Source organism: Lygodium microphyllum, chromosome 5 (assembly GCF_053477565.2).
Source record: "Lygodium microphyllum isolate KBCC chromosome 5, Lygodium_microphyllum_v1.1.10, whole genome shotgun sequence".
NCBI lineage: Eukaryota > Viridiplantae > Streptophyta > Polypodiopsida > Schizaeales > Lygodiaceae > Lygodium > Lygodium microphyllum.
Genome location: NC_141139.1, coordinates 59,861,789 through 59,877,212, shown reverse-complemented (window position 1 = coordinate 59,877,212; position 15,424 = coordinate 59,861,789). Strand labels below are relative to the sequence as shown.

The window sequence follows — 15,424 nt, the reverse complement described above, 5'->3', positions numbered from 1 at the left end:
ATTGCATTAGATGAAGTGGGATTAGTTAGATCAGCCCAAGATAGAGAGATAACAGAATATGGAACACACCTACTGGCATTGGGAAGTGCACATGGTTTGGCCATCCTTAACGAGCTGCCACAGTGGCCAAGATCTAATGGTTTCACATGTTGGAATAACAAGAAAGGGTCAAGCACAGTGGACTATTTGATTGGATCACCCAACTTGCTACTTGACATAAAAAGCTTTGAAATCTTGAACAGACCAATTGGATTAGCAGCAGACCATGCCATTCTAGCTTTCACAATGCAATATGGGCATATATACGAAGCATAGCCACACATACCAAAATTACCACGCTATGATTTTGTGGAAGCGACCTCACACATATACATCACCACTGTGCGAGATGCATTGAGGGAGCTAGACACACAGGCCTCTCTGGATGAGTTTATAGGACAGTTGGCGGAGATAATACACACTTCAGCAGCATACGCTTTTCCACACACTACACCGTCAGATAAACCTCCACGAGGTAATGCCCCACAGAATGGCTGGTATGATGATGAGTGCAGAGAGACACGAGCATGTTTTCAGCGAGAGATGGCACTTGGCATATGTACACATAAGCATGCTTGAACACTCTTCAGACGATTGGTACGCAAAAAGAAGCGGGAATACCTGAGCAGACTAGAAATAGAAATGTATTCCATGTTCTTGGGGCAGGACAGCAAGAGAGCATGGAAAAAGATGCATGAGAACCAGCCACCCCTACAGATTACTAGACCGGATGATTGGCATGGATATGCTTGCACACTTTATGATGTTCCTGGCCAAGAGCCTATGCCGCTCCCCTCAACCTCAAGACCAGCAAATTGCAGTTTTTTCACGAAAAAAAAGTGAGGAATGCCATATGGAAACTGAAAAATGGAAAAGCCTAAAATCATGATGGTTTAGTGGCTGAACACTTCGCGCATGCCTGTGATATTTTGGCACCAACGCTGGCTCACATCTTTAATAGGGCAGTTTGTGAGGGATTTCCAACTTGTTGATTAGACCATATTATTGTGCCGCTCTTTAAGAGTAGAGACCCCGCGCTACCTAGTAGCTACCGAACTATCACGATTGGACACATGTTGGCCAAGATATATGGCTCTATCGTGGAACAAGCATTGAGTGAATGGACCGAGATGCATGGCCTGAGATCAAAAGGCCAGGCTGGCTTTAGGAGGGGATATACAACTCTAGACCATATCTTTACATTGAGGGCAATCATCGAAGAAGGCAAGGCATTCAAGAAAAAAATCTACTGCTGTTTTGTGACTTTCGCAAGGCCTTTGACACAGTGCCACGCGCTAGACTCATGAGAAGAATACAAAACATTGATGTGCTTGTAGAGATATAGTGGAGTATCTATGCCTTGTATGAGACAGTGACGGGCAGAGTACGAACACCTGAGGGCATCTCAGATACAGTCAATAGCACCATTGGGGTGAAACAAGGCTGTCCACTTTCACGGACACTATTTGGGTTGTATATAGATGAAATTTCAGAATATGTGGACAGGACTGGTGGGGCCGGAGCCAGCCTAGCTGGAGTGCTGATACCATTATTGCTTTATGCCGATGATATTGTACTTATATTTGTCTATAGGAGCGGCTCTTTGGAAAGATACACATGAGGGTGGGCTTTATATGCTCACAGCCTTAGTTGTGAGGACTTCCCACGAGCTTGGGCTGCTTTGGCATGCTCGTTATGGGCATCTCAACATGGATGCGATTCGATAGGCTGCACAGAGGAAGATGGTGGAGGGACTTCCAGATTTCCCTCCTATTCACACCCTTTGCCTCCCGAGTTGCTTGAGGGGCAAGTAGCATTGGTAGCTGCATCCGTAGGTTGCCACTAGGAGGGCTACTACACTGTTGGAGTTAGTGCACATGGACCTTTGCGGACCTATGGGCATGACCTCCCTTGGGGAGGCCAAGTATTTGATGTTGATTGTTGACGACTTCAATCAATATGTGTGGCCTTATTTTTTGGAGTATAAGAGCAAGGCGTACTCCTTTTGTGAGTGAAGGTGTTTGGTGAGAAGTATAGTACCTTCAAGGTTTGCGGTGTGTGAGTCGATCACAGTGGAGAGTTTACTTCTCATGTCTTCTCTCAATTTTGTAGGAATCACAGTATTCGGGTGGAGTATTCCCATCCAAACACACCATCGGAGAATGGTGTGGTGGAGCGTGTGAATTGGACCATGTTGGAGATGGCCCCCGATCGATGCTGGAGCATCAAGGGTTACCTCATTCCCTTTGGGGTGAGCTGGTGGTGACTACGGTTCACATCTGCAATCAATCCCCTACTTTGGCTTTGTAGGACATGACTCCCTATGAGGCTTTCTTTGGTCGGAAACGTTTTGTGTCTCACTTTCGCATCTTTGTGTGTGATGTCTTTGTCTATGTGGACAAGAAAAAAAGGCAGATCGAGCTCGACTCTAAGTCGCGAAAGCTTATCTTTGTGGGACATAGCACCACCATGAAGGGCTATTGGCTTTACGACACGATGACACAAAAGATCAAGGTGAGCAAGGATGTGATCTTTGATGAGGTCTCAGCCTTCGAGGATCCGATTGATGGTTCTATTGTAGGTGATTCTTCTTAGGTAACGGATCCGCTCCCTCCTTCGGTTCCACCTCTTCCTACGAGGTTCCCTCTTAGCACCCCTCCTTCGTCATTGATTTCTTTCTCTTCCCCTCCTCTGCCTCCCTCCCCTTAGCTTCCCCACCACCTTTGAGGGCTCCTTCTTCTTGGAGTTTACCTACTCCTTCCCCACCCCCATAGGTTTCCCCTGGGGATGATCCGCCGTCCATTGGAGAGCCCTTTTACGATGAGGAGGATGTACCTTCACTTAATGAGGGGGAGTCCCTTTCCCAGATAGGTGCTTTGCAGGTTTCGGAGGCCTTGTCTTCTTCCTCTACTCCCTTGCAGCGGGATGAGCCTCTCCACATTTCTAGGTGGTATCAGCTGCTCATGCATAACGAAGGTGTTTTGTACTTTCTTGCTCCTACTCTAGGACCATGTAGATCAGCTCGTTTACAAGCCTAGTGGGATCATTCACTCTATGTGAACTATGCCCTTATGTCTTAGATTCTCTAGGTGCGTGAGCCTACTAGAGTTGAGGAGGCTCTTGCACATGATGTTTGGTGTCAGGTCATGCAGGATGAGCTTGATTTTATTGAGTGGAATTAGACTTGGGAGTTGGTACCGCCTCTTCGAAGGCGAAAAGTGATTGGTGTGAAGTGGGTCTTTAAGACCAAGTATCTTGCAGATGGTTCCTTGGACAAGCATAAGGCTAGGCTTGTTGCCAAGGGGTTTGCACAGTGAGTTGGGCTTGATTATTTTGAGAGTTTTGTTCCCACGGCAAGCATGTTTACTATTCATTCTATCTTGGCTATTGCTGCACACCATCATTGGCCCGTCTACCAGATGGACATCAAGTCTGTGTTTTTGAATGGTGTGCTTGAGGAGGAGATTTATGTTTCACAGCCTCTAGGTTTTCTTGTGTAGGGGGAGGTGGACCATGTCTATAGTTTGTGGAACACCCTTTATGGCTTGAAGTAGGCTCTTTGTGCTTGGTACCAGAGGATTGATTGCTTCTTTATTCACAGTGGCTTCCAATGATTAGCTCATGATCCCAACGTTTATTATAAGGTTGTGGGTGCTTGTCGTGTGCTGATTATTTTGTATGTGGATGATCTTATCCTTACAGGGAACTCTTCACAAGAGAGGTAGATTGCACTTGGGCGTTTTTGGGCGAGGAGTTTGACACGACGGATCTAGGGATCCTTCACTTCTTTCTTGGATTGGAGATCTATTAGATATCCCAAGGCATCTTTGTTTCCCAGCATAGGTACATCTCCGAGCTTCTTTCGGAGTTTGGTATTCGGCCTATTTCTTGCCTCGTGGACCCCGAGTCCAAGCTTGTGGCAGCAGGAGTTCACCTTGCAGATGCTACCCCTTATAGGTGCCTTGTCGGCATCCTTATTTGGCTTATCCACACTCGATCAGATATCTATTTTGTGGTGGCTTTGCTATCTTCTTTTGTGAAGATTCCTTCTGAGGATCACTGGAGAGCGGCCCTCTGTGTTCTTTGCTATTTACAGGGGACTCCATCCCACGGGATCTTGTATGGAGAGGGGGTTACTCTTTTTTGGATGGAGTGACTTCGATTGGGCAGGTGTTGTGGATTCTTGGAGATCCACTACATGTTATGATTTCTCCCTTGGATTGGGTGCTATCTTATGGAGCAGCAAGAAGCAGCCTACTGTGGCTCTTTCTTCTATAGAGGCGAAGTACTGAGCTTTATGTTCTACAGTGATGGAGGCGGTTTGGCTTCGCCTACTGTTGGTAGAGATTGGCTTTCCACAGCCAAGCCTTATGGAGTTGCACGTGGACAACTAGATTGCTCTTGCTTTGGCTCGAAATCCAGTGTTTCATGCTCGCATGAAGCAAATTGAGGTTCAATACCACCATGTCCGGGAGCAGATGGTGGATTCCAAGTTAGTGGTGGCCTATTGTCCCATGGAGGACAATGCGATGGACCTCTTCACGAAGTCTTTACCTCAGGCTTCTATGCTCCATTATATGAGATTGTCGGGTCTTTAGACACTCCCAAGATCTGAGAGGGGGTGTTAGTGTGCCTGATTTAGTCGTGTCACTCTATCATCTCTTGGTTGTGAGCTCTTGTCAGAGTCTGACAGAGACATAGAAGCTCTGGCATTATTTAGTGTGTGCATTTTTTTTTTTCCTAGTTTGGTTGTCAGTTGGCCAGTTTAGGGCCCGCCCTTCGCTGGTGGTCAGCCAGTTTTGGAGGTGGGGGGCTATATATATAGCAGCCATCTCCCACTCTCTTACATATTCTGTCTTGTAGGCTTTGCACTCTCCGACTTGGTGCTGCCGTTTGCATCAGCCAGAGTTGGTGCCCTCACTGACGCTCTGGGCTGCGCGTAGGGACTGATCAGCCCTCTTTGTATTCAGCTTTACTATTCAGTTAGTGGAGTATTTCTTTCTTCATCTCTTGTTATGTGTGTGTGTGTTCATGTTCCTCTTCTGTTGTGCACTCTCACAGTTTCAAGAGCTTCAATCACCATAGATAAACTATCTCACTTAGTTGTCTCATACTCTGATTCCAAACCAACCATGCATCCTTTTTCCCTATTCCAAGAAAGCAAAGAACACAAGACTAACTTCGAGGTGTACTGAACTCACCTACTTACCTTCCCATGGTGGAGTTCAAAGCTTGAAGGCTTATAGTTGGTTCCATGATCCAAGTGATGCACTTGACGAGCAGATGACTCAAAATCCTTCACATCCACATTAGAGCACACACACCGTTGAGGGAAGAAGAAGGAGAAGATGTAGAAGAGCTTTGCCTCGCCAGGTCCTTTACTCTCTCACAAACTCTCCCTCACACACAACTCTTAACTCAACCTCTTTGCTTGATGGGAAGAGGACAAGGGATGTGAGATGGAGATGAGGTTCACTATCCTGAGTCCATTACTCGTGTGCGCACACACTCTCTCTCTCTCTCTCAAGAAATGGTTGCACAAGATGGAAGACAAGAAGCAACAAGAACAGTTGTTCAAAGTTTACATTGGTGAATAGAGTGCTTCATTCACATTTTGCATTTATACATTACGGTTAGGGTTAGGATTCCACCCATGTTGGGCACCCTACCCACTCTTGTGGTTCATGACCGGTCCTCCTATTGATTAATGCTTCCACCTTAGGTTGGGCTAAAGTGAATAGAGTTACATAACCGCAACCCTCAAAATCCACCAAGGGTTCTCTAATCCATCAACAAGAAATACTATGACTTGCATGGGGGTGAGCTCGGCTCTCACAAAAATAATAGTGTCTTTCATGCAATAAATTACAAGTGCCTAAAACGATATATTGAAGTAGGTTCTTTATTCTTTGGAATGAGGCATGTAGTTGACACTTGTAGGTCCATGTGTACTTCCATGTATTTTGGGGTTACTCAAATGACAAATCAGCAGTGCATGGTTCCCTTCTTACTCATGGGTGTTTTTGGGTATTGAAGTTGGCAATTCAACAGTGCTGCAACCAGTTAAAAGTGAAGATATCAAGACAACAGGCTGCATTGGACAAGCAAGAAAGAAAAAGAACATTAGCCAAGTATGCTCTCTAGGTCTTTGCTATTGATATTGTGTACATTCTGACTGTCTCTTGGTGTTGTTTCTCTTTCTTGGTATTGTGTAACCTTGTATAACTGCCAAATGTCCAATGCTAGTTCTTGGTTAACTTAAATGCAGGTATATACCTGGCGTATCACGAGCCATACATGACACTTTGATGACAATTACGGAGTCACAGAATTTCAAAAGGCATAAATATGGAGAAGACTTTGAGGAGCTCCTTGAAAAAGTGGCTTCACGGAGTATAACAGAGTCAACGTTTTCACAGAAACTTACTCAACATGTAGATCAGGTGCATGTTTGGATGCTTTAAGTATGGGAAGCACTTGGAGTTTTCAATGTTCAATTAGTCAAAGTGTATCATTCAGAAAGAATCAATAAGACAGCAACATATGAGAAGACTAGCAGAAGTTTTCAGTACTTCACATTGTGCTTTAGTACTATTTCTATAGTCACATCTGTTATTTTACATTCTTGAGCATTTTAACTTTGCAGATGGACATGGAAATGGCTTTGGAATATGCAACCCAAAGTGGAATGGTGGAGGCAGCAAGAGAATCCATCTTTCTGCACTGCTTGGATGATAGAGCCGCATTTCTACCTGATTTACATAGTCCTGTGTGTGTACTGCGGATTCTTTCTGGTGTTGGAATGTAATGCCCTTTTATGACAAACAAGATGAGTTTTGTTCAATATGACCTGCCTTGCAAATTGCAGGGCTGTTGAAAGAAATTTCAAGAGTTCTGATAGATTCATAGAAAATGTAACAGTATGTGGCGATTGATATTGGGAGCTTCAAAATATGTCTTCAGTGTAACTCCATGGTTTGCTATGGGCAAATGTAGTGATGATATGATTGCCTCAAGAGGCTGTCCCAAGAAAGCATACAACATAATTAATTGTGCTTAAAATTTTATCTTTTCATCATGAAGATTCATGTAATTGCTGAAATCAGGGCTAAAATGCCATGGAGCAGATAGCTAATTGAGTGTATTCCAAGTTCACGTAGATGGCATGTGTTTTGTGTAGACCTTAATTTTCTTAGACTTGGGATTTAAAATGAATCAAGTTATGGAGTGAAAACAGGACAAGCTTTTTGATATGGCAATTTCATGCAGCAATACTTGAAGTAGTATTCTTATAGTGTTTCACTCGGCACATGAGTATTCCCCTTGATCATGGGTGGACGAGGTGTTCTAGAGCCACCTCTCCTTGAAAAAACATTATGCCCTGATTTTTTAAAAAGGTCGGCAACTTATAGTGGATCTTTGTGTGTGTGCGTGCAGGTGCGGTTTTTGTGGGGGGGGGGGGGGGGGGTTTGGAGGGGGGTAAGGGTATGGGCTTTGTAGCTATACCATGGCGTAGGAGTTAGAAACACCTATATAGGCAGTAGTTGTGACTCTGAGCTCAACTTGGTTTCTACTCTACGTGTGATTCCTAGTACTTAGTGGTGAACCCTCATGTGTGGCGTCATGAGCGTGTAGTCGTGACGTGAGCTTGCTCCCCTTTCGAGCTAGCATGCTCTGCGCTAGAGTTGCTATGATACCAAGTGTTACGGATCTTCACGGGACTCCATGGTAAAATCCGTCATGAGGCACAAAAAGGCACAACGGAATCGCACACAAGATATATTGTATCTTTCGATATCATGAATACAAAGATTCCTTTTATTGTATCTTTCGATATCATGAATATAAAGATTTTTTATATTGTATTCATGATATCGAAAGATAAGATACAATATAAGGAATCTTTGTATTCATGATATATCAATAAGAAATCTTTGAATTTATGATATCGAAAGGTACAATATGAGGAATCTTTGTATTCATGATATCGAAAGATATAATATAAGGAATCTTTGTATTCATGATATCGAAAGATACAATATATCTTGTGTGCGATTTTGCTGTGTCTTTTTGTGCCTAATGATTGGTTTTACCATGAAATCCCATGAAGGTTTGTAACACTTGATATCAGAGCAACTCTAGCACAAAGCATACTAGCTCGAAAGGGAAGTAAGCTCATGCACGTGAAGATCCCACCATAACACATCGTGCAACGTGACATGACATGACGCGACACGACCTCGACATGATGCAACACGACCTCGACATGATACGACACGACATGACACGTGCGATGCTTCACGTCGCACGCTCTCTTGGGCGAGCTTAATGTCGAAAATTGGAAGAGAACTTGATGTGCCAACAAAGTTGAGAGGGAGTCGTGGCGTGATAGGAACACACGGCACATCATTTAAAATGACTTGGAAAGACCTGAGCTTGTGGGAGGGCATTTTCTTTGAATAGGAAGATGAGCTATGCCACTGGCTTAAAATTACACACAAGAAGAAAGAACTACGGCACAAAATGATCGAGTAGACAAAGATGACAATCAAGATGCTAAGAAAGACCCAACAAGGAGCAAATGTGCTAGATGATCTCGAAGAGGAGGTTGAAGATCTGGATGAAGACTTGGAAGATGTTGACTACCAGTTGATCATGGTGTGAGAGACAACTAGACTGGCAAGTGAAGATGGCATGAGACCTCGACACAGAGTTACAAGAGAAAATCATGTTGAGGTGGGACTAGGAGACTACCTATGGATCTAAAGAAATCAAAGAGAGGGCCGAACCATACTTAAAGCAGCAGATGTAGGCTGAAAGAGTCCAAGAGCTGAAGAATGAAGCGAAGCCAACCAAAGAAGAACCAAAGAGCCAAGAGAAGCAGAAACATGTGAAAGAAAAAGAAAAAATATGGTCGGATGAAGATGAAGATGAAGACAAGGGGGAGGATGAACTTGACACTACACTTGGAACACCTCACTCCCAAGAAGAAGTTGACGGCTACTACGTGGAAGACTACTACCTAGAAGGTTATCTTGAAGATCAATACTTTGATCACGAATACCCTCCTGAAAGGAGATGGATACTACTACCTTGAAAATGTTCCCATCGACTACCACTCGAAAGGAGAATACCTCTACATCAACCATCCCTATCTCGAAGAATGCCAAATCAAAGGAGTTTCGATTAAAGAAGAAATGATGGAATATTATGTGAAGAGAGAAGGATGGAAAATGGATGAGTTCAAAGGTAGAAAATATTATGACGGAGTTGGGATACAGAAAAGAAGAGGAAGCAAGGTGGACATGCTAGAGGGATGAACCACTATACCCACAAGTTGCAGCCCAGTTGATTGAAGAACCAATGTTAGAAAAAGAGAAGGGGGAGGATGAGCTCAATTTTGATCTTGGAACACCTCTACACATTGAGATTGAGGGTGAGGCCATGTTGGCGTCCTCTTGTGAGGCATATGCCTCTGATGAAGAAGTAGATGAAGAGATAGAGTTAGGAGATGAGAATGAAAGGGCAAAAGCACCTGTGGCAGGGCATCCGCTACATGGAACCAACACTTCTAGTTTAGATGATGATATAAGTGAAAAAAAAAGAAAAGAGAGGAGTTAGAAGAGAAGAGAGAAGAAGAGGGGAGGATGAGCTCAGCCCAGATCTTGGAACACCTCAACCCCGACAACCCCAACAACAAGAATCAACCAAACCCTCACAGTTCAAGGATGATAGGCTAGGAAAAGAGTTGAAGGAGAGAAACATCAAAATATGGGATGAGATAGAGGAAGATGATAGGAAAGAAGAAGAAAGAGATTTGTTAGATGGAGCCATAGAGAAGACCAAGGAAAAGACGAGACAAGAAAATAGAAGAAGAGATAGAAGAACAAGTAGAGTTAGCTAGGAAGAAGCTAGAAGAAGAAGAGAAGCTAGACCATGATAGGAGAAAACAAGTAAAAGAAAACAAGAAGAAGAAAGTTAGAAAAAAGATTGAGCAAGAAGAAAAAGACAAAGAAAACAAGTTGAAGGAACAAATATGGAGAGCCAGGAAGCCAAAGGAAGAGATAGGCTAGATCAAGACGAGTAAGAAAGGATAGATCAAGGCAGGAAGGCCAAAGAAGAAAAGATAGAAGACGAGAATGAAGAAAAAGAGCAAAAGATAGAGAAGGAAAAGAAAGAGAGCGAGACAAAGAAGGCGGTGAAACCAAACGCCAAGAAATGGAGGCATGCCGATAGAGCCGGGATGAGAGATGAGAATGAAGATGCCTCCAAAACCGCCCAAACTCGACTCGTGGCTAAGGACGAAGCAACCTCAGCTTTTACTCCAAGGCCACATCCCATCCCAGCCAAATCAGATCAAAGTAGAAACCAAGTGCACTTCAGCAGTAGAGTCATTGGCTACGCCTTTGAGCCCGAAGAGGCAAATTGTTATTAGCTTGGAAAGGAGTCGGAGGACAAAGCCTCAAAGAAGGGAGAGCATGAGGGAGTGCTCGCAATATGGTCGAGTCAAGGTAACTTAGTGCCATGGAAGGGAACCTTGCTAGTTGACCCTTGGAGAACTCTCCAAATCACTCTTTAAGGTGAATGTCTTTGGTCTATGGAACTCGTTGGGACCATACTCAATGCTAACAAAGATTGAGATCTTGGCACTCAGGCCGCAAGCAATGTAAGGAGTTGTCATCCCGATCCTATGGATTCGTGACACACCAAGCACCACACAAATGGGTGTCACCCCAAGAACTTCAAGGATACCTCTACTTTTGCAAACCAAAATCCGGTCTAAGTGTGATGACTTAGTCCGTTCCCTGCCAAGAACCCCAACTCCAAATGAGGCTAAGAAGAGCCAAAGAGGTGCCATGTACCAAGACCACACCTTCCATGTAATCACGTGGGATATGATCAAGGAATAAGAAAACTAGTTTTTTAGTCTTTCTCTCTTCTCTCTCCTCTCTCCTCTTGTGGGGTGCTCATATGCATTAATGAAAGAGAGAAGGGGTGGGGGATGATAACAATTTTGAAGAAAAAAATGTTAATGGAGCGCTAGAGGACAGAGATCGGGGCTAGAGAGCATGTCAGCAGCAAGAAGTGAGCATTAACGGCCTCTCAATCTTAGGATACGTGCCTTGAGCACGCGGGTTTCTATGAGTAAGTGTTCTTTTTCTTTGTTTGATGAAAGATAATTGAAGGAAATGATTGATGATGATTGATCTTGGTTGCATATGCTAAATTATCTCTGAAATGAAATAAAAAAGCCAGAAATTTTGATGACAATAAATTTTCCTCAAAACACATAAAACCCTCAAAGTGCGATTTTTGAAGAAATCATGGAAATTGGGGGTTTTAGTGTGTGTTTTGAGTTCCCATGGAATAAAAATGAATAAAAAAATGAGGCTAAGTGCTTTTGATTAGTGAGAGCTCACAATTCTATTTTTTCATAATTTTCAAAAAATAAATAGAAATAAATAGAGAAAAATGGGGAAAATTAGGTTTTTTGCGATAAATAAATAAGAAAAAATACGATCCATGTGTGTGGATGTATGAAAAGCTTGAGGCATAAGGTTTAAGCCTCAGATCATCCTTGTTTGTATGTTTAGTGCGGTTTTTATCGCTTTCCATATGAAAAATGACACAAAAATGAACCCCACATCTATGCAGCGTTGCAAAACCTAAACACTTAGGGAGAAGAGGGATTGTAAAAGTGAGGTGTTGCTAGAAATACATCAAACTCTGATTCATTTGGTTTATGCATAGCATATAGGCTGATTATAATTTAAGTTTAAGGAGACTAGTATCACGAGGAAACTTAGTGCTAGTCTCTAGCAACGTCGCAATGAGCGGGTTGAAAATTATTAAAAGATTGTTATGCACACCATGTGGATGATTTCTAATCATAAAATTCTTTTGCACAATGGTCATACACTTCTGAATTTTGCATGTTACATGGTATAAAACTTGGATTCATAGCAATTGATTGCCTAATAAATGACCAATGTGGAGTGTATAAAGATATCCTTGCTGTATGCTAGATGATCGTTTCTCGGGGAAAGTGCTTGGTGAGAAAATATTGAACTCTCTTGGATCATTCAAAATCAAAGAGTGGAGATTGTTTGTATGCCCTTTATGTTAGAGTAGTGCATCGAGGGGCCAATCCTCTCGGTCTAGGAGAGCTGCAGTGGGGCCATAGCATTCAGCTGGAGGGGGTATCTCCTTTATGTTTATATTACGTGGTATATTATACCAAGACATATGAGATCTCCCTTTGAGGAGTAAGGAAGGGCAATCGTTGGACTACATTCCATTATAAACGCAATATCTCTAGTAGTAAAGATACTCTGTGCAAAGGAGTGGCATAATAGCTTTGCAAGGGCAGGGTTTTAATAACCCTAGCTTGGCACATAGTCCATCAAGGGGAGGAAGCTCTAGTTCTTTTCCCCCTCTAGTCAATCCCTCCACTTCGAGTGGAACTCTAGTTCTGGTTGTTCAAACCCCTGTAGTAGTAGCAAATTCGGTTGTTACCATGGTGGCACAAACTATTGACATACATGCTGGAATGGAAGATTTCCTAGCTGTAGGTTTTCCCTGCCCAACTTTAATGGGTTAGTGGAGGAGGATGCAGAACTGCACATTAACGAATTCCTAAAGTTGATGTTCAACTGTCGTATCCAAGACAAAGGACATTTAATGATGTTCTTTAACATGACTCTCAAAAGGAAGAGTTGCTATATGGTATCGTAGCCTAGAGGCAGGAACTATAACCACTATTGATTTAGTTTTCAAAGCCTTTCAAAGGGAGTTTGCCCCTGAAAGGGGTGGTCAATGTTGGCTACATCTACTAAATGTGACACGTCAAGAGCCACATGAGGATATCCGAGCATATGCCAAGAAGTTAAAAGAGATATTTCACAAATTGCAAGCCTCTATCCCTATTCTAGAAGCTGCCCATCTGCAATATTTCATGCATGGTTTGGATTTCAATATTCAGGTGCAATTGAGTAGTGTCACTTTGCCGGATGTAGGCACTGCCATTAGACGAGAACAAGAAGTAGAATCCCGACTATAAGTGACCTATGCCTCTCGAACCAATCTTAATATGGGATTAGTTTTAAAAAATAATTTGGCATTGACCAATGGTAATGGAAGTTAAGGGATAGCTATGACTAACTCGAATGCGAGAGGAGGCATGGTCCAAAATGTGCCGTTATTGCCAGCTCCTCTCCCAATGTGACTATGCCTATGGCTAGTCAGATGGCTCCGCCAAACGTTAGAGGCCAAGTAGTGAGTCCTAATGTTGTTTCTATGAGTCAGCAACCAATGCCCAATCAAACTGTTAGGCCCGAACAACCAATAGACAATCATGGCTATGAGTCAAGTGCATCAAATGTCCTTAGTGAAGCTAAGGACATAATGAAGCACTACACTGACATGATTTTCGAACAATATAGAGAAATAACCGTTGATGTTAATTTCCTTAAAAAACAACAGAATTGATGCCCTAAAGAGGGTGCACCCTTGAGATTTAGTTGTAAATGGTGTGGTGGCCAACACTACCCTAGAAATAGTCCAAACATCAAATGTGATATTTGTGGGAAGTCCTACCATTTGGCTGTGCCACCTGTTGAAGTAAGATTAGCTCTCTCCAACAAGGTAGTAGATAGCCAGGTCCAGTTAACCACCAAGTGCAAGGGAACAATCTTCAGCGAGATGATGGTGGGCCGAAGCAAATCCTTCAAAGAGGTAAGGCTACTATAGAGGAGCTGCCTAGTGGCAATGGAGTTAGTCTCATTGAGGCTATACGGGTTAATGGAGCCCCGAGAGGAACACCAAGGAAAAGGGAATTCTCTTGCAAGAAAATCTATCTTGTAACATCAACAAGCTTGTTTATCATGTTTCATATGATCACAATGAAGAAAAGAACACCAGGCACAACAAATCTTCATGCAGCATCATGTAGATCTCCCACGGATTTTAATAGAATTAACCATATTCTTCAACATCTTCACAAAATCCATCAATGGAACAAAGAGAGCAAAAGAATACACCATCTTTGAATGGAAATACATCACATAGTATTCATCTTCAATATCTTCATAGTCTTCTCTCTCAATCTCTCATATACAATCACTCTGTTTGAGTAGAATTGGCTATCTCTGACTCTCTCTCTATCTCACTCCATCAATAATACATCATATCCTCACTACAATCTCTCAAAATCACTCTCAATAATCACTCTTAGGTCATGGATACCCCTCCTAAGAGGTATGTTTGATATGAAGGGTCACCAGAGCCACTACAGTGTCTCTTCACAGCTCACTACTGTCACTTCACTCTAGTCTTCTCTTGAGTCTTCAGCAGCTACTTCTTCCACTTCTTTCAGCTCTTTTACACTTGTATTCACCTCTTTCCAAGGCTAGAAAACTTTCCCAAAGTCACACATACATTCCATAGAACACTTACAGAAGCATACAGAACAGTACCAGAACAGCTACAGTACAGAACAGAACAGAAGCAGAACAGTCTACAGAAGACCTACAGAAGGTTATAGAAGGTTATCAAAACCTCATAACTCACTCTCAAACCATTTCAAACTCTCACAAACCATTCAATAAACTTTCACAATATCTCATTCTTCATCAATCAATACTCCTTCCCTCCTTACAGAAAATCAGAACAAAACAGACCAAAACAGAACAAAACAGAAGGTATACAGAACCATTCAGAACCTATCAGAACATCACAGAACCATCAACAAACATCATGAACTTCCAAGACACAATCAATATCATCTAAAACACTCTCAAACCACTTCCAAATCAATCAATCATCCCATAAAATCAACCATTTAGCTCTCCAAAACAACAAAAATCAGCCAAAAAACAAGTCATTTCAACACTCAACATATCCCCACACTTAATAAGGAAGCGTCCTCGCGACCCAGGAAAAAGGGAATACAAGTTCATTTAAAATCTCAACTTTGATCTTCAATATCTTTTCACAAAGAATCCATCCACCACGACCCCAACTTATAACCTGTTTCTGATATAAAAAATATAAAGAAAGGAAAACTCTTTATACATTAACACCTCTTATCAAACTAAAAATCACCACAAATTTGTAAAGGATATAAGAGTTTGCTTCTTCTTCTTCAGCATCAGCTTCAACTCTCCAACCACGACCCCATCTCTACAAATCTCCAAAACATAGCTCGTACACGAAATCCAATAGGAAACCACCACGTTCGTTTGACATAAAGGAACTCACAACACAAACACTAATACACAACACAACCATCTGAATGACTTCTTCAAAAAGAGAGGTGTTCATTAAAAGCTTCCACCATACATTGGAAAGGCATCAATGAAGATGATCCCTCTTAAAAGATTGATGT

At 42.5% G+C, this 15,424-nt stretch overlaps 1 protein-coding gene across 2 annotated transcripts in view; it reads left to right on the top strand.

Moving 5' to 3' along the window:
* Positions 1-7,112, top strand: part of TOP6B (topoisomerase 6 subunit B) — a 77,590-nt gene extending 70,478 nt beyond the window's left edge. For both annotated transcript variants that reach the window (XM_087677880.1, XM_087677879.1), the window contains exons 17-19: positions 6,076-6,170; positions 6,308-6,482; positions 6,686-7,112. In XM_087677880.1, coding sequence (XP_087534006.1) covers positions 6,076-6,170; positions 6,308-6,482; positions 6,686-6,847 — 432 coding nt within the window. In that variant the 3' untranslated portion in view covers positions 6,848-7,112. The remainder of the gene's footprint in view (positions 1-6,075; positions 6,171-6,307; positions 6,483-6,685) is intronic.
* Positions 7,113-15,424: the final 8,312 nt, after the last annotated feature.